The 19,793-nt window shown below is 30.0% G+C and overlaps 2 protein-coding genes across 5 annotated transcripts in view; one reads left to right on the top strand and one right to left on the bottom strand.

The window, feature by feature from the left end:
- Positions 1 to 2,413: 2,413 nt before the first annotated feature.
- Positions 2,414 to 9,934, bottom strand: LOC134715122 (uncharacterized). The gene is made up of 4 exons (XM_063577054.1): positions 9,795 to 9,934; positions 7,737 to 7,889; positions 7,316 to 7,362; positions 2,414 to 3,639 (listed from the first exon to the last, which is right to left on the bottom strand). Exons 1-4 carry the CDS (start codon positions 9,902 to 9,904, stop codon positions 3,275 to 3,277), a joined length of 675 nt encoding a protein of 224 aa, XP_063433124.1. The 5' UTR covers positions 9,905 to 9,934; the 3' UTR covers positions 2,414 to 3,274.
- Positions 9,935 to 10,156: 222 nt separating this feature from the next.
- The window catches only part of LOC134715121 (probable ATP-dependent RNA helicase DHX34), a 45,877-nt gene continuing 36,240 nt past the window's right edge, over positions 10,157 to 19,793 (top strand). Inside the window, exons 1-7 of one of the 4 annotated variants that reach the window (XM_063577052.1) lie at positions 10,157 to 10,267; positions 12,709 to 13,372; positions 14,087 to 14,184; positions 14,777 to 14,908; positions 15,324 to 15,415; positions 18,287 to 18,424; positions 19,086 to 19,220. In XM_063577052.1, coding sequence (XP_063433122.1) covers positions 12,711 to 13,372; positions 14,087 to 14,184; positions 14,777 to 14,908; positions 15,324 to 15,415; positions 18,287 to 18,424; positions 19,086 to 19,220 — 1,257 coding nt within the window. In that variant the 5' untranslated portion in view covers positions 10,157 to 10,267; positions 12,709 to 12,710. Of the gene's footprint in view, positions 10,296 to 12,708; positions 13,373 to 14,086; positions 14,185 to 14,776; positions 14,909 to 15,323; positions 15,416 to 18,286; positions 18,425 to 19,085; positions 19,221 to 19,793 lie in introns of all 4 variants that reach the window. The other 3 variants (XM_063577053.1, XM_063577049.1, XM_063577050.1) reach the window with 3 other exon arrangements.

The raw sequence follows: 19,793 nt of genomic DNA, 5'->3' as shown, positions 1-19,793 counted from the left end.
TGTATTTCTGGTAAGCTTTAGAATACTATAATGGCCTTCAAAGTGGGTTTACACTAACATCAAAATTGTTTTTATGTTCCATTCGTTCGTCTGTCTCACTTCAGGGAAAAGATTTTGGTGGAGGTAGTTTTTGGTCCAATAATCTTAAAACTAAGTACCCATGTAACCTAGTTATGATCTTTCTAATTTTAATGCCAATAAAAGTTTTACCCCATTTTCACAGTCCATTGAACATAGAAAATGATAGTGCGGATGGGGGCATCCATTTGCTATGGACACATTCTTGTTTTGCAGGTTTTCCATGCCTTTTCTGTTTGACAGTCTGTATTTTCTTATCCATACCCCCCTCTATAGGTCCAGAAACTACTGTAGTGTTTTCCAACAATTGTTTTACCCTCAAACTTTTCAACTCAGTATAATGGAAAAATGAGGTGAAATGCATGATTTTTATTTTGCCTACGTTACATTTGAGATAGATAAATGGCAATGGACTCTTATTGATTGAAAACCCTTTTAGTAACAAATTTTGAGGACTTTGGTAACATGTTCACTCTGTTATGCAATATTTCATATCATTGTTGTCATGATAACACCAAAAAGAGATTATATTTCATTGTTTTAGGTAGCAATAAACAGTTAGGAAAAAATACAAAAAATTGCCCTTATAAATTTTACCAACCCTTTTTCATTGATTTCTTGCAATATCAAGCTTACTGTTTTTGTCATATATGGGCATATGTATGTAATCAGAATCTTCCATAGATTTTATATCTAGTATATAAAATGGTAAAATATGATTTCATTTTGGTGTATCCATGGCAACAATCTGCATTTATTTGTTATAAATATTGCAAAAAGGGGGGAAAGATGTCACATGTTTCCCCAAAATTTGCCTATAAGTAGAATTTCAATCGTTTGAAGTAATACCTTTTCTGAAACTGTGTACATATATCTTTCAGCAAATCCAATGAAAATCATATGTCTTTCATCTCATTTTTTTGGAAAATTGCGTCAAAAACTTCGTGTATAAATAGAGTGTTTGTAAACAGTACATTAATTTCTGGACCGATGGCCAGTCTAGCTATGAAAATACGGATGGTCAAACAGAAAACAGCCCATAAAACATGTAAAAAATAATCTTGATGCTCTTATAAACCATCTTTGAAGGCTAAATTAGCACTAATCTGTCTAAAAATTAATTTTATTACACAATAACTTTCCTATTTGAAAAATCCACAGGGGCCATAATGCGAAACTAAACTCCTAACTGTGTATTGCTACCTTAACTATTTGATATCAAATCTATAAACAATGCTGTTTCATAATTAGTCAGATGACACAAACATTAAGCATTATTTGTTTGAAAGCAGGGGAAAAAAGATGGTTCAAATGTATGAGTGTTGATTATTTTTCCTGACTATTGCTACCAGAGCCAAAAAAAATGTCTAGACCATACCTGTCAACCTGTGACGATGAAAATGCAGGTCATGACCTGCATTGAAGTATCAAATCTCAGGCTATAACGCATACAAACTTTTTCGAGCTGAATTTCAGTATTTATGGTACATTTTCTTATAATGTATATCAAAGATACCAAAACATCAATGCATGTTCACTTGGTTAAGTCATTTTAAATCTTATTAATTATTATTTTATAGCAGTTTCAAACATTTTTATAAATTTGTGTAACACAGTCTTATGTTCTTCACTTTTTGTAATTATAAATTAATTACTAGAATTTATTTTTCTAATGTACTTTTCGAATGTAATTTTAAAATGTTTTAAAATAATTGGCTATGTAGCTTTAAAACATACCATCTTTATATTAACAAGGAAATTAGACTGATAAAATATAGTTTACATAGCTAGATGAACTTCCTGTTCATGGAACTCTAGACAAAACTTGAGTTTTGCCATGATATTTCTGTCAGTTGATATGTAAGCATAAACATAAGACACATTTATTAAATAAGATATCCCATTGATGAGCGTGGCTAAGATTTGTTCCATTTGGCAAAATACATTCAGAGTAGAAAATTTTGTAAAAAGTAACAGACACAGGCTACAAACTACTACCACCAAGTGATAAGAACAAAGGGTCAGGTGAGCTAAAAAGGGGATTATTGAACAATGGGAATGAGGTCAAAGACAAGATAAAGATTATCTATCTCTTCCACCCGCTGCATAATAAAATTTCATACAAAGAGGTCTCTCAAAATATGTCTTCAAGAAAATCATTGAATATTTGTTGCAGATGAGACAATAGAGTTAAAAATACAATTTCACTTGACAGATAAAGGTAATTGTTACTAATTAACTCTTATTCCCTTTCATAACAGGTTCATTTATAATACATTGTATTACTTGAAAAAAAAAAGAATGCAAGGCATGCAGCATAACATATCAGATGAAATAAAATCATATTTTTATTGCACATTTCCAATAGTATGGAATTTAAATTACAAAACAATATAAAAAAAAGCATACACATTATTATAGCATTTGTAACATGTCTAAATGGTACCTTGTAAAGCTTTAAACCTATTTTATTTCATTTTGTACTTCTTTAACGGAATGCATTCAGTTATCCAGCTTTTTACAATTTGGAATCTTATTTCTACAATAATCTGATTTAAACTGACTATTAAAAAGCAGAAAACAAAACTGCTAAATTACAAATCTAATAAGTAATGCGAAGCAACTAAGAATACCACATGTTGGGAATATTTTACTTTATAATGAAAAATCCATTCAACATATTTAAAAAAATACCCTAAAATAATAAGCCTGCCAGTTATTTAACTTGGTCATCATGGTCATACTGGGGGGACTTTCACATGCTGTTAACTAATCCAAAGTTTTGTTACTATAATGTTGACACTAGATATTCTGATTAAGATGTAAATGTAATATGGAAAACAACCATTCATCTTTTGTCAGGACATATTTTTTTTTATAAATAAAACGTTTGATTCTAAATTTCTTGAATATGTAAATTTTTGTAAAGGAAGGGAAGTGACTTAATATAAATGGTTTGTTTCTTTTGAAAAATTGTAAAAGTACAAAAGCAACTTTGATTTTGAAGTCAAATACTAATGTGTCTGAGGACACAAATGTCTTGTCTCATGCTTGTCAATTTTCCAATTTAAAAAGGGGAACAACTCTAGAACGGTAAATAACTCACAACAAACAAATGCATAATCATAGACATATTAACTTCAATGTGCATACAATATTTTCAACAACTAGATTAAAAACAATAAAGATAATTTATTCATCCATTTTCTTCTGTTTGTTTTTGTATAGAACTTTTCTCATTACTTCCACTATTAACATCAATGTTTGTACTATTAATTTCAGAATTACATATATGTAATTGATCAATTTGGTCTGTGTTTGTTGATATGTTGTGTATTATTCCTGTTTTTGGTTCACTGTCTGTTTTATCACAGTTAATGCCTCCATTTTGTTCAATTCTTTTTTTCCCATGATTCTCCAGCATGGAATTCATACCGTCTGCTCTTTCTGGAGAATCATGATCACTGGAATGTTTGTTATGTTTCTTTTTGTCTTTTTTTGCACTTTTATTTTCTCCATCTTCTTCATCTTCACTCAACATATTGTAAACATCACTACAAACTAAAAGAAAACAAAATACCATTACATTTAATACTAGGAATGGCAAAGTATTACCCCAATAGCAAACAATAGGTTCAGTTTTCTCCAGCTGTCCAAAAAAAAACCTGAAATGAGTAATTTAGGGCAACATGATTTTTCAGCTTATTTTCTACACAGAATAGGTATGACTATCTTAGCTTCAAAGCGTACTATTTTTTAATAATTTAATTATGGATATAACATGTTTCCTGATTGGATGACTGTGTTTTATTTGTCATCTCATAGACATAACTTTGTCATGTGATTGTGACGTCATCACTGTTTTTTCATGATTTACAATTTTTAAAATGGAATTTAGAATTAAATTATAAGGAATGACTGTAATATTTCTTCTGTCTATCCAAAGTAACATAAACTAGAGGCTCTCAAGAGCCTGTGTAGCTAATTCTATTTGGGATTTTGAAATAATATTACATAATGTAAAAAATTGTAACAGATACTTGTAATGATGTTTTTCATTCAGTCGTTCTCTTAAAGATATTTGTATGTATTTCCATAGGGTACCTTGTTAAACTAAGTCCCCATCTGGCGGCCATCTTGGATAATGGATCGGCTACAAAGTAACAACACTTGGTCAGCATCTCATAAGGAACATTCATGCTATGTTTGGTATCATTCCATTCAGCGGTTCTCTAAAAGAAGACATTTGTATGTATTTCCAATAAGGTACTATGTTAAACTAAGTCCCCCGCTGGCAGCCATTCTGGATGATGGATTGGCTACTAAGTAACAACACTTGGTCAGCACCTCATAATGAACATTCATGCCATGTTTGGTTTCATTCCATTCAGTGATTTTATAAAAGAAGATATTTGTATGTATTTCCCATACAGCCTATGTTAAACTAAATCCCCCACTGGTGGCCATCTTGGATGATGGATTGGCTACAAAGTAACAACACTTGGTCAGCATCTCATAAGGAACATTCATGCTATGTTTGGTATCATTCCATTCAGTGGTTCTCTATAAGAAGACATTTGTATGTATTTCCAATAAGGTACTATGTTAAACTAAGTCTCCCGCTGGCAGCCATTCTGGATGATGGATTGGCTACTAAGAAACAATACTTGGTCAGCACCTCATAAGGAACATTCATGCCATGTTTGGTTTCATTCCATTCATGCCATGTTTGGTTTCATTCCATTCAGTTGTTTTAAAAAAGAAGATATTTTATGTATTTCCCTTAAGGTCCTATGTTAAAGTAAGTCCCCCGCTGGGGACCATCTTGCATGATGGATTGGCTACAAAGTAACAACACTTGGTCAGCTCCTCATTGGTTTCATTCCATTCAGTGGTTCTCTAGAAGAAGTTCAAAGTGAGCTAAAAATGTGGTACACGCTTAATAATAACCTGCTACGCAATTTTTTTTGTTATTTTTTTATAGACAGAATTAAATATTACAGTCATTCCTTAAATATATACAATTTTAATCACATGTAAAGGAGTAGGTTCAGTAAGTCTCCTGGTAAGTATTCAAAATTGTTATTATGTAAACTTTTAGCTATTCATTGGAAAGTAGAATACTTCTGCTATATAAATATGGTCTGTTTTTGACAATACAATAGATATAGGAAGATGTGGTGTGAGTGCCAATGAGACAACTCTCCATCCAAATAACAATATATAAAAGTAAACCATTATAGGTCAATATACGGCCTTCAACACGGAGCATTGACCTACAGCCAACAATAAGCTATAAAGGGCCCCAAAATTACTAGTGTAAAACCATTCAAACCGGAAAACTAACAGTCTAATAATGCACATGTATCGGGTACAAGCATCGCATCAGTATTCAAGTCATGCTAAATTAACGAAATCTTCACAATTTTAGAATTTGAGTAAAACTTTAGATGGTTTTGGTCTTAAATGGAAGTGGCCAAATTCATGTTCATTCTTAATATTTGAATGTAAGTTGTATTTGATGATTATACATAACATATATATCTATAAAGGTTGAGGGTGAACACGGATGAGAACACTTTCATTTTTGACAAAAAAACTATCTGAAAAGTGACATATTATAGCATATTTGATAGATTTTCCATATTTGAGCCTGCATATGAACGTCTGAAATAACTTAATCCATTCAAATCTTTCACAAAAACTAATTGAATCGACTGAAGTAGACACTAAAGTGTTTAAAATGTATACAAAATCTTTCATCAGATGAACCTGAAATTTGAGGCCAAAATGGGGCTTTTATTTAATACACAGGTAACAATTTTTTTTTTATTAACTTGTGTATTATTGTCATTGAAATATAAGGGATTATATCTTATTTAAAAGGCATGATAAAAGTGTTCTACGAATACAGAATGTTATTCTTCTTGCATTAAAGATTTTTTCCCTGATCATGCTGATTTTATTTCTGACATTCAAAACTTCATTTAAATGTGCTGACAAAATTTCCAAAAATTCAGTAATTTATTTTATCCAATATAGCTTACAATGACTATATTACATGTACCACTTATTGTAATATTGAAGTTAACATATTTGATTGTCTCCCTTTTAACTTGTGGGACCAGGATTATATTCCTTTAAAGTCATGAAAGTCATAAAAAACCTCAAATTAAAAAAAAATATGCATACGCTTTTTATAACTAAATATAAATGGATAGTTTTCATTATACAACTTATTTGAGGAAAATTCTTTGATTTGTTCACATTTAGAAGAAGTTTACTTCTTCTTAATTGCTGCCTTCCAGGAAGCAATTCACTGACATATTTTCCGTATGCATAGTGACCTGAGCGTAACCCTCCTCGTAAAAATCCTATGATCACAATACGCATGAATCTGTCATTAATATAAACAAGTATCTGATTGTACATGTTAAATATGTGCTCAATACCCATGCTTTTTGTTTTTTGTTAACTATAAGGTGACAATCGGTAAACTTCGGCTTCAAAACACGGCATTTAATGAGCAGCCATATTTGTTAAATCATAATAAACAGAGAGAAAAAAATTGAGGATTATACTTTATATTTGCATAAAAAAAGAGAAAATCGTGCACATAGGACTAAGTTTATGATATATAATTGGATAAACATTATTTTTCACCACTCACTTGTTTCATATTCCTTTAAGCAAACCCTTAGGTAGAGTTTTATGACTGTGAAAAGTTTCATTTATATTTGTCAAACTGTTTAGTAGGCATTGTGCTTACAAGAGACAGCTTCCATATATTGCCTAATTGTAATAAACAGGTGCAACAAATTATTAATTTCATGATGACTTCATTAGTAAAGTAATCATCAGGTAAAATTCATGATTCTTTTATTACAAATCAGAATATCTTAATTTCTACCAGTAGATACTAGAATTCAGTTCGGTACTGGATTTTTTTGGTATCATACAGCATGTACTTTATTATAAGACAACCCTGTCATCTTCATGTCTTATATTTCAGAAGATACATTAGAATCCAGTTGGGTAATGGATTTTTTTTGTATCATACATCAAATTTCAGAAAAAAATGTTTTCAAACTAGATTATAAGACAACCCTATCAACTTTCTGTCTTACATATTCTAAAGTATAAACATGATTCCAATTTGAACTGTAACATATACAATCTACAAGTGAATACATATATAGGCCTTTCTTTTATTCATAACTAATGTTATTTTTCTTACCTGAAAATGCTTCTGGATACATTGAGCCTAATCTTTGCTTTAATTGCCTGTAAAAAGTAATAATACCATTCCATAAATCAGATTCTTCTGTTAGTCATAATTTACCAACAATCTTTTCCTGATTAAAATATATAGTTTTACTCAATTTCATATATAATTAGCATTTAAGATTTTGTACACTTTTTTTCTTATTTTTCATAATCTCAAAAGAAACACATATGAACTAATTATGATATAAAATAAGGTGATGTGGTATGATTGCAAATGAGACAACTACCAATCTACATTTTTCAATTTAAAACTAAATTATGGTTCCATTTTTAGTCACTTTTATAAGGTTTTCAACAATAAACATTACCCATACCACAAAGTCAGCATTAAAAGGCACTGATTGGACAAATTATTAAACAATGTTTCTTACCTTATTCTGCGAAATACACTGTCTAAATCTTTTTTCATTTCATATAAAACTTGTGTGTGCTTTTTGAATTCCTGACTTGTTGCTTCAAATCGAGATAATGACAACAGGTTGAAATTGATCAACATTTCATTGGTCTTCTCATATCTTGATAGCCTGTAAAAATATCCAGCAAATAAACATAATCAATATTATTATACCTTACATATATTACAATCAATTCTATTGGATAACAACTTATCACGTGACATGGAATAATTCGGTTAATTTTCATTTAATTGCAAGGGAGGACGAATAACCCTTAAAATTTACCCCAGCTGTGAATAAACCTATTATTCACCAGCGAATAACCTTCATAGTGTCTAGATTTGCACTTGAGTTACCTCCCATGAAAAATGACGTCACAGACGTAAATAAACAAGATGGTAGCGTTCACGTTACACTGACAGCCCATCAATTGCAAGAGATGAGAAAATAAGGCTTTGAAAATGAATAGAGTGCCAGCAGACGATGATTTCTCTTTATCAAAAGGTCCTTTTCAGGGCCATAAATATTTTACAAAAAGATTCTAGCTTTGTTGTACATCCAAGAAATTCTTGAACACAAACATGACCGAAATGTATTTTCTTGGGCTATTTTCAAACGTCAGCTTGTGTTTGTTATGTAAAAAATATGATAAGTGTTCAAAAGGCCCTTCCACTGTTAGCTTGGTATAATAAAACAATTGTGGCCCCTTAGAATCGATGAATATTCAAAATTGTCAACCAGTAAAAGTTATTTCACTTTGGGCTATGCCCTCATTGAAATAACCTTCTCGTGTTGACAATTTTGGATATTCACTTTTTCAACGGGCCATAATTGTATATTGTGTTTTCTTAAATAAATCATATGATTTTTTTTAGAAAATAATGCCTAAATTTATGTCCTGTGTTATATGGTTATAGGCACATGTACATGTGGAACAGAGTGAAAGATTGACTGATAATTGCAACTGCAAACATTACATCAATATGTGGGATAATGTGCATGAAATAAAACTCAAATAAATAAAACTCAAATAAATTTCATTGATGTCACTTAGTCCAAATAATTATGACGTCTGGCAAGGCTATTTTAATTTTTCTTGAACGCCTTCGACTAGATGTCACTATATATTAAATAAACTGACATGTGATGAATGTGTGCGTGACTTAGTGAGAAAAGGACATGGCCTACTTGGACAGCCAGTCAGGAATATTTCAATGTCAATGATATAGAGTTACAGATGTCCAATACACCACAGGCTATTACTCTACATCATATATTCAACCAAAAAGATTGTTCATTATGCACGTCCTCATGATGTCAATTACCCAATAGAAAGAGTACCTGTATCCCTGTACTATATTTAAAAGTTTGAAGCATCTTTGGTTTCATTATTCTTCTAGGTTGTCTAGTGTTTGCATGTTACATGTAGTGTTTTTAAGGTTCATGTGGACCCTATGGCTAAAATGGCCGTATTTTCACCTCAAAATTTACTCTGAGTACAGACAAACCTGCGCCACTCTAAAAAATTTCAGGCATAGCATGCCCTAGATAAATGAATTTTCAATATGTATTATGTTTTAGAAAAATAAAAACTTACCAGGATTTTGCCATGCACTTTTTTTCATTTCTCCAGAAGGTGCCAAAAATAAACTAAGTTGGGAAACAGGTTTGAGAACTTCCCCACAGGTAAAAATTAAAGTGAGCATTTTTAATTGGCATGGACATGAGCTGGACAATAGATACCTGACAATAACAGGGATTGCATGTGTGTAACCAATGTAACCATTAGGTGAAGGAAAGTTACAAATAGACTGGAGAAGTTGTGAATAGTTTGTATGGGTGTAACCAATGTAACCAATATGTCAATGGGGGTTACAAAACAAGATACCTATATTCAGGTGCACATTTTGTGCCTTATATGTAGGGTCCACATGAACCTTAAACAGTGTTAAGTACTGTGTCAGTGTGTGACTGTTACATCTTCATCTGAACAGTTTATAAACAATTTTAGGGAGACAAACTAGAATATCGTACATGTCACGCTGAACCTGGACCATTGCGTCAATATCCGACCTATTCACTTGTTCTACAATTGACTGGGCAAATTTTGTTGAGGAATTATCACTTTCCTCCTCCTCTTCCATTATTTATTTTTGGTTGGCGATACTAAATGGTCACCAAATCGGTGAATCTATTTTCCGGATTGAATAAAGACCTTTTCAAGCTTTGTAACTCTTATTATTTGATCTTTTATATGATGTAACATCGTGCTTTTATTTTCATTAATAAATTTTTTATTCAATAGATAATACAAATGAACTAAAAAGTGAAAATAAATCAGCATCTTTAAATTTTGTTATCGAATTTTTGTCAGACATAATTTTTGTGATTTGATATTTATGGGAAGACAACTCCGTAAAATTTTAAATTAGTCCCTCAGCCAGTCTCAAGATGTAAATCTTTAATTACAAAGATTGTATGGGTAACATTAAATCAGAATTGGAAAGGTCTTCTCACTCCCCTAAATGAGTCCAAGTACGTAAGCTTTCCTACTGAATTTGCAAAAGTAAAAAAATAGTTTTTTTTTGTGGACAACTGTCTTTCATGACTTTTAATAGGCCTAGTCCAAATAATTATGACATCTTATTATGAAGAAGAAGAAGAAGAAGAAGAACAAAACTTAAAATAATTCCTATTAAGATAAATATATTGGAAAACTATGCATTGACATTTTTTTTATATATACAGTATATACTGCCAGTAATAACGTGTCTTTCATTATTATTATTAAATTGATAGATGAAAAAGTTACAAGGTTTTTATAAAAAGAAATGGAGTGTATAGTTTCTATTAAATATAACGAAATATGTTTAACCCTTTTCTCCATAATAACGCCTTTTGACGCCACCCCCTTTATTCCATGATGACACCTTTTGACGCCCTACATAGTGCCTCATTTGAAACATATTGTTTGTAAAAACTTTATCAGACTTAAAAAAAATTGTATTTAATATAAAAAGGATATTCATGAGAATATCTGACTAAAATTTCAATGATGAAATACTTGTTTTTCGTAATGCATCAAGACACTTTAAACCTGATGTTTATTTTTTAATGAAAAAAATGCTATGCAAATCAAGTATGTAAAAAAAATAATTCATGGAGTATAATGAATGTTCTGTTTGAAGCAAAGTCGTTGTATGAAAAAGGAAAAACTCGCTAAAATACATTGTACCAAACTATGAAGAAAAGATTGAAAATAACAGTATACATATTGTGAAACATTAATGATGAAGATTTCATTACTCAGTTGGAAAAAAATATATCCAATCCATTTTGTCTTTTTTGAAAAAAAAATGATTAGAAAAAAAATTATGTGAGATAATCGATACGCGTATTCTGTCACTTCAAATTTGTTAAAATCACAACATTTCATCACAGAATTGTGCAGAATGCAAACGAGGTAATAAAAAAATAGGCGATCGTTGCTGCGATAATTTTACAAATTATCAACTATTATAGAACAATTGAATTCAAATCAAATAAATCAAACTTTTTTGGTAATAAATCTTATATTTATTTACGATTAGAATTTAGAGTTGTATGGTTTATTTGTTGAGCAGTTTGATAGTTTTTCAGTCAGACGATACCAAAATCTGTAAATCTCAGAAAATTTTGGGGAGTCCGAGATTTTATCAATTTTAAACTGAAAAGCGTATCAGATTCATTTCCTGTTAGATATACTGTTCCCAGACGTGTCAGACTATACATGTGCCAGAATATACAGGCATTGTAAATAACAAGTGTTGAAAACTCAACATTGTCTATAATTTACCTTTAATCTTCAGCCATGCTGATGCATAAACACGATAAATATCTTTTATTAAGGAAATACACAAAATAAACTTAAAGTGGTGTTTTAATTACAAATGTACGTTAACCTTTTGTTCGATTTCAATGATTTCAGATCCTTCAAGGATTTGCAGAGAAAATCTTACTATCATGACTATACAAATTCTTGATTAATTGTTTCTCACAAATTATATCTGTTTTTTCTGAACAATCTTGCACAAATAATGCATTTTGCATGCAGTCAGTTTATTATAATATAAAATATTAGACAAAGAAAGTGTTAAAAAAATATAAAATAATACATATAAGTGTTCTTACAGACAAGTAAAAATTATTATCATAATATGAAATGGAAAACGTAATATTTGTGTAATACATACATGTATCACAAACAAAATAAAGCACAGATTTATGTTTCAAACATTTGTGATGCTTAACTACTGTAGATATTGACTTTTATATTTCTTGTTGCTAAATTTGTTTTCCTGTTGCTAAATAGTGTTCTTGATGCTTCTTGTAGCTAAAATTCTTTTTGTTGCTTATTAGTGAGACTGATTGCAAGGCTATTTTAATTTGATTCTGAAACCCTTCCTTCCTTTTAAAATCATAAAAACATATTGCTTTTTTGCATGTTTACAACAAAATGATGAAAAAATATTTAGCTAAATTCATAAATATTAGTATTTATTTTGTTTTACAATTATACAAAAAATTGTCACGGAATAGAAGTTCCTTCATAATATAAGTTCCAAATGGAAAAACTATTCTGGAATATTATTTCCACAGGAATAAATATTACAGTAGATGTTCCTTACGGAATAAATAGTATAGAATATTTGTTCCGACAGGTACAGGTATTATGACATTGTTTATAATAAAGTTTCCACTGGAACTTCTGTTAGGTGGAACAAATATACGTTGACAATACAATCAATTTTAATTCTAATTTCTAATTGACTTTCTTATCATCTGTAAATAGCCTTATTAATTTATAAAACATAATTCAGTTTATATCTTTACTTCTGGTTGAATGATTATTTGTTTTTTAATCCATCTTCAATATTCAAAAATAACCACAATTATACTGCATTTACAGAGATGGGGAAAGATCATAAACATAAGCATAAAAAACATAAGAGACATCACAGCAGAGATCATTCTGATGGTGAAGAGTCATGGTCTGTCTATAAAAAGAAAAGAAAAGATTACCACAGAGAAAAGAAAGAAGATGAAAGACAAAAGAGTCAAAAATCAAACTATACTAGCGATAGAGAAGTTGATAAAAAGGCATTATCTACTGAACAAGAAGACAAAGATTTAGAGAGAAGTATAAAACTGTGTGAGTATAAACATGATAAAAATTCCTATTCCTACAGAAGGCATGACAAGGACAGACTGCATGGTGAAATTAAAGACCAGGACAATAAAAGATCAAGAAAAGGGGAATATGACTCAAGGACTCATAAGTCTCGTTTATCATCAACAGATCAATCACCTGAGAAATCTGATCAGAGAGTAAGAAGGAGAGAATTAGATGAAAAGAAAGATTTAAATTATCTGCAAAGAAGAAAAGAAAGCAACTCAAATCATGATCATCCAGAAACTTTGAATGAAATGGAGTTTGGTACTAAAGAGAAACATGTTGTTGAATCAGACCATGAGGAAGACAGAGAAGAGGACAGAGACTTTACATTTGATTTTCATCAATACAGATCAGACCTTAACAGAATATTTTTCAGAGATGATGAATTTATTAAAAAGTATGTACATTACAATTTTAAATACATAATTTACATGTTCAGGTTATAATAACACAAATACCATTTACATGTATTATGAAATATAGAAAGAAGGAGATGTGGTATGATTGTCAATGAGAAATCTATCCATCAAAGTCCAAACTATGTGGATTTAAACAGCTACAGAACACATTGAAGTATTCAACAATGAGCAAAACTCCTACCTTATAGTTGGCTATGAAAGCCTGACATTACATTTGTACACGCATTACAAAATATAAAACAATGCGAACTAGAAAACAAACTTCTTGTCCGATGACAAAATAATAAACATGATAAATGAAAAACAAATATTACAGACAGCATCCCTAAATAACATGCTCCTGATATATTTAAGAACAGTTTTCAGCTATCTGCCAGAATAACAAATATAAGTTTTCCATACAAGAGAAATGTTTGGTGTTCTTAAGGGAAAATTATTTTTCTTATGGCCATTATCGGTAATATACAGTCCAATATTTTAGTTAAAAGTTAACATTAAAAGGATAAAAGTCTAAATTGATTTTTTTTTTAATTTAGTTACATGGTTCATATTGTTTACATGACGATAGTGAAAATATTAACTTTTAGTTGTGTGAAAGGGCTTTAAATGAAGACAAGTTAAATTTTTATCTTCAGAAAATTATATAGAAATAATTTACAATTTTGATTAAATTTTTTTTTTGTATAATACAGACCATCAAAGGCATATGATGACTTTTGGTCATTTTTGTTGAAATATCAACAGTTCCAGAGGAAAAAGTATGACAGAGAGAAAGACAAACAAGGAATAAGTAAGTATCATCAGATATCTAGAGTATAAATATACAGGAAAGCTTCACTTTGGGTATCAATATTTGCAAGTAATGTATGAAATCTTCATTGTATATGAAAAAAGAATTAAATATAAAATTAGAAAGTAATATGGGAGAACTTCATTATAAAAATCAAAGTTAATAAGTTTCATTATAAATATTAGAATTTGTTTGTACATGTTGTATAGAATGTTTGAAATCTAAATATGATATTCATCAAAATGATTACATTTTTTGTAAGTAATATTTGAAAACTTCACTATAAATATTGTTAAGTACAGCTACAGCACTAGAACATGTCTTGATTTGACTGAAAGGTCCAAGCTAAATCAAATATTTAGGTCACTTTTAGGAGCTATCAAGTTGAATGATATATTAAATTTATACCTTTGATACATGTATATATATCCCCAATGTTTAAAGTATTTCTTGATGCGATAATACAAATCTTTGACTGTCTTTGAAAGTAAATATTTTTTTGCAGTTCAAAAATGTCAAATTCTCTGTTAATAAAGTCTTTTGTTTTTTTATTTTTTTTTGGTAATATGTGTGTTTGATTTTCTTTTAGTAGAAAAACACCATAAGACAACCGAATCAACTGGGGATCTTGATCTTCCTCAACACTATGACAACAGATACAGAATTAGTTTTAATATCAAGAGTAAAAATGTGGAGGATTTCTTAAAGAAGGGAAGACTTGTAGGTTGGTAATCATTACATAATTTTGCTTATTTGTTTTTAACGATTTCAGACTGTTTTGCATACAAAGAACTAGCTTTTAAATGCTGCAGATCATTGTACTAGAAAAATTAGAGAATTTATTCCAATTTCACCGTCCATTAAACATAGAAAATGATAGTGCGAGTGGGGCATCTGTGTACTGTGGACACATTCTTGTTTCTTCTGTCAATTAGCCAGTTTATACTGATTAACTTCCTGAAGAAAATTATTCATTTCCTGTTCTGTGCAAGTTTTACTCTTAATAAACATGTTAATATAAAAGTGTAGAAATGGTCTCAATTTTAAAATAATTATTGATTCCTATAACTATTGTAAGACTATAAATTTACAAGTGTTTTACAGAATTTAAACATTTTTTTAAATTTCTCTTGAAACAGATGCTGATGTTTCTAGAGACCTGACAAAACACAGAGTGAAACAGTTCAGAAATATCTTGATCCATTATGTGGATTTCCTTCAAAAACAAAAGGTATGATTTTTTTACAAATGAGACGACAACTATTCATCAAAGAATAAGATCACATATTGAATAATTTCTATGCTGAAATGTCACCATAATCCATCAGTATCAGCATAAAATAAACATATATGAATTTTACCATGTTAAGGGGCTTGCAGGTATAAATAAAAAAAAATTAGTATAAGATTTTGCTATATTTTTATATAAATGAATTTTTATCATATACAATGTACTTAATAGAAATTAAAAAAAATAAAATTGGATTATTGTTCATTTAAGCTCACAATCTGCCTTCAAAGAAGCATACCTTTTGTAAAAGTACTTTTTTTCTGTTGAACTAATGGGAGAAATGCATGTGTAGAGGTAATATCGAAATAAAAAAAGAACTAAATTACAGAGATTGCTCAAATTTTCCAAAAGTTTAGTTAAAGTACAGCTGATTTGAAAATATTGATGAAAATATAGGTCACCGATGATTTAAAACAATTGGCATTTTTGCACCAAAGGGAGATAATTTGGAGCTTTTTCAATGATATACAAATTTTAAAAGTCATCTGGGTCCAAATGGAAATGATTTTTTTGGATGTTTTTTGTGCCATATGATAAAGTAACAACTAATAAAGTAATAAATAGAATTTATGATGAAAAAAAATGTTTAAATTTTTTCAGGAAGGTTTGTACCCTCGAGCCTCCTTAAGTGTAAAATTGCATCTGAATCTACAAGTTTGAACCTTTATCAATATAATTTTTATACGCCTGTCAAAATTTTGTCTGTCTGTCCATCCGTCCAGCATCAAAATGTTGCACTGTAACTTGAGAACCACTTATCAAAATTTCATGAAACTTAATATAATTGTTTCTTATGATAATCAAACGATCTGTATACTTTTTGGTGAAAATAAGATTTAAACTTTTTATTATTGTAGGACTTTTTAACTAAAACAATGGTGTGTTTTTGGGGAAAGATGGCTTCAAGCCGTCAATCCCCTATGGGGTTGACCAGAGTGACACTCCCTCACATCATTCATTTTGTTTTTATACATGTTATAGTGTGGGAAACCCCCAACAAATCTTACTTAGATAGAAGAAAAAGGAGACCCAGAAATGAATAGTTTGACTTTAAACACTTTTTTACACATTTCCCTTCTGTTTCTCACGAAATTATCGTATCTTGAACTCTCCTTTACACTATTTACGTTTATTTTACAATCCGGAAAAATTAGTATGACGAGATATTCTAAATATATCCAAACTACATTGTATTTTATAGTGACGTCATTCTTGGAAGAAGCAGGGATATCCTTCGCCAGTTCACTGGTTATTTAAATCATTCTTAGAGATCGTGCACTAATTACAAATTTGTATTTGTTAAATCTAAACATAATATTGTTTACTGTAGATGATTTAAACATCAACATGCAATACTTTAATTTGTAGGTCAACAACTTTCAAAATAAATAAAGATCGTTGGTTTACATGAGACAGGGGAAAGGAACAATTTTATTACTTTTTTCGGGTCTCACTAATTAGAGACAAAAAGCGCCAAGAAGCGACAAGAAGCGTCAAGAAGACTCTAGCGACAAGAAAAAAATATTCTTCTTGTCGCTAATTAGTGAGACCACTTTTTTCTGTAAAAATTCTGAGAATCTTCCTCCAATTCAGGATCACCTCAATTGATGAGTAATTATCCACTAAAATAAAAGTTAATGTATTAAAACACTTCAAATGTGACATTTCTTTGGATTAGTAGTCTTCTATTAAAACAAAATTTTTGTGTACCTACATAATCATTGTAATGGTAAAAAAAAAAATGCATTTTGTAGTTTAAACATATTTATTATTTACAAATATTTCAAAATTAGGATTTGGAAACAAGCTTCACACAGTTTACATCACTCATATTGTTTTTTTTTATTAGTACCTGTTTCCCTGTGATGAGAGTTGTAACTCGGAACTTTAACAATGGAAATTTAAAACTGAATAGATTTTTCTGTCCACACTTTCTAAAGAAAAAACTTACAGATCCAAGAGTACTATCACAAAAAATGGAAAATGGCCCTAGCCTGCAGTTCAGTGGTACACAATCAAGATTTCCAAAAAATTGTAGTTGTTGTGAAATGACAGAATTCAGTTGAGTTATAGATAATTAGCTATCAACTTTAATCAAATGTTTAGATTTAGAAGATGCAGATCTCTTCCATTGGTCCAAATTGAATCCTAAACTAAGGAAATGAAATTACATAAACAACAATTGATTTCAATATTGTCAACCTTTCTACATGTTCTAGCTGTTCTCTTTTTCATTCTTCATATGAAAACTATCAAAAGATACCCCCCCCCCCCTTTTCCAAAAACAAAATCAAATAGAAACAAGGGCCGTCTTTCCCCTCAGAGCTATTCAGCTCTTTGATTAAACATGTCACACCATATATCTCAAAGACGATTTAGTTTTTATTAATCTTAATATCTGTATACTTTTAGGTGATGATTCAAAATTTTATTTTTGAGTTATTGATTTTTTTCTCAAAAAAAGGGTACGGTAACTTATCACATGGTATCTTAAAAATCTTTAATGATTATTGCTTAAATCTTTACACACATTTTAACTATATTAATCTAAAGATCTGTATATTTTTTGGTGGTGATTAAAAAAACTATTTTAGAGCTAATTATTTTTTTGTAAAAAAAAAGATTTTTGTTTACATGTTGAAACGTATGTCAGAAACTATTTATGATTATTGCATAAAATTTCACTCAAAAGATGAAAGGTATATCATGGGCTAGTGGCACAGCTGTTTATTATCTATTCCCACATTAGAATATACAATTAATTAAAGTTCTTATTTTATTTAAAATGATGTTTTTATATTTGGTTTTAAGTTTGCCAAACTGAAGAAAATAAAGACAGACCAAGAAAACCTACCGATCTTCCAGTACAAACAGATGATCCAAGGCATGGTACAAAGACATCAGGTGGTTGTCGTCGCTGGGGATACGGGCTGTGGAAAATCTACACAGGTTAGTTAAATATAAACATCCCATATATTTGTATTTTGTTATACACAAAGTCCATTAAGTCAATCTTTGATGACAAAGTTCGATGTTATATTGTCTTACTGTTTTATTGGTATATGAACTTTTTAATATTGTCAGCAAGCTTTTGTGTGTTATTTGAAAGTTTTGTATGACAAGAAGTGAAAATTAGTGTGCACTGGCTATTTTTCATTCACCGTTCATTTTGAGATGTATAACTAAATAAAGTTTAATAATTCAAATGGCATGTCAAGAGGTTAGGTTATATATGTTTTTTGGCACATTTTTCTAGATATTGAAATTCATTGCATGCAAGCAACAGAACCAACATTTCTATAATGATACGCATATGTTTCACCCAAGACATGTATACTAGGTAGTATCTAGAGAAAATTTAATAAAATTTCATTAAAATTACCTCTGACATTACGCTCTGACTTCACAGTGAGTACTAAGTTTTACTTAAAAAATTATTTTTTGTTTTATTAAAAACATTTACTTTTTACAAAGAACTAATGCTTTGGAACAAGGATTCCTCATTTGGGTAATTTTAGGTAAATAGTTCAACTATTTTGTTTTTTACATTATTTCCTTCTATTATTCATTCCAGACAATAAGTATAGTATATTTCTCACAACATTTTCAGACTCCCCAGTATTTATTAGAAGCAGGATTTACCAAGATAGCCTGTACACAGCCTAGAAGGATAGCATGTATATCTCTGTCTAAGAGGGTGGGATATGAAACTTTAAATGAATATGGATCAGATGTGGCCTATCAAGTAAGTCAACTTAGTTATGGTTGATGTATGATATAGTAATAAGAAGATGTGGCCTATCAAGTAAGTCAACTTATTTATGGTAGATCTATGATATAGAAATAAGAAGATGTGGCTTATCAAGTATGTCAACTTATTTATGGTTGATCTATGATATAGTAATAAGAAGATGTGGCCTATCAAGTAAGTCAACTTATTTATGGTCCATGTATGATATAGTAATAAGAAGATGTGGCTTATCAAGTATGTCAACTTATTTATGGTCCATGTATGATATAGTAATAAGAAGATGTGGCTTATCAAGTATGTCAACTTATTTATGGTTGATCTATGATATAGTAATAAGAAGATATGGCCTATCAAGTAAGTCAACTTATTTATGGTCCATGTATGATATAGAAATAAGAAGATGTGGCCTATCAAGTAAGTCAACTTATTTATGGTTGATCTATGATATAGTAATAAGAAGATGTGGCTTATCAAGTAAGTCAACTTATTTATGGTCCATGTATGATATAGAAATAAGAAGATGTGGCCTATCAAGTAAGTCAACTTATTTATGGTCCATGTATGATA

This window comes from Mytilus trossulus, chromosome 4 (assembly GCF_036588685.1).
Source record: "Mytilus trossulus isolate FHL-02 chromosome 4, PNRI_Mtr1.1.1.hap1, whole genome shotgun sequence".
Lineage (NCBI taxonomy): Eukaryota > Metazoa > Mollusca > Bivalvia > Mytilida > Mytilidae > Mytilus > Mytilus trossulus.
The sequence above is the reverse complement of the archived record's forward strand: the minus strand, read 5'-3'. Positions and strand labels throughout refer to the sequence as shown.

Coding starts and splice junctions, on each gene's coding strand:
- LOC134715122 (XM_063577054.1), bottom strand. CDS start 9,904: ATGGAAGAGGAGGAGGAAAGTGATAATTCCTCAACAAAATTTGCCCAG. Junction 7,363..7,736: donor AGTGTATTTCGCAGAATAAG/GTAAGAAACATT, acceptor TACTTTTTACAG/GCAATTAAAGCAAAGATTAG. Junction 3,640..7,315: donor GTATCCAGAAGCATTTTCAG/GTAAGAAAAATA, acceptor GTTTTCTTTTAG/TTTGTAGTGATGTTTACAAT.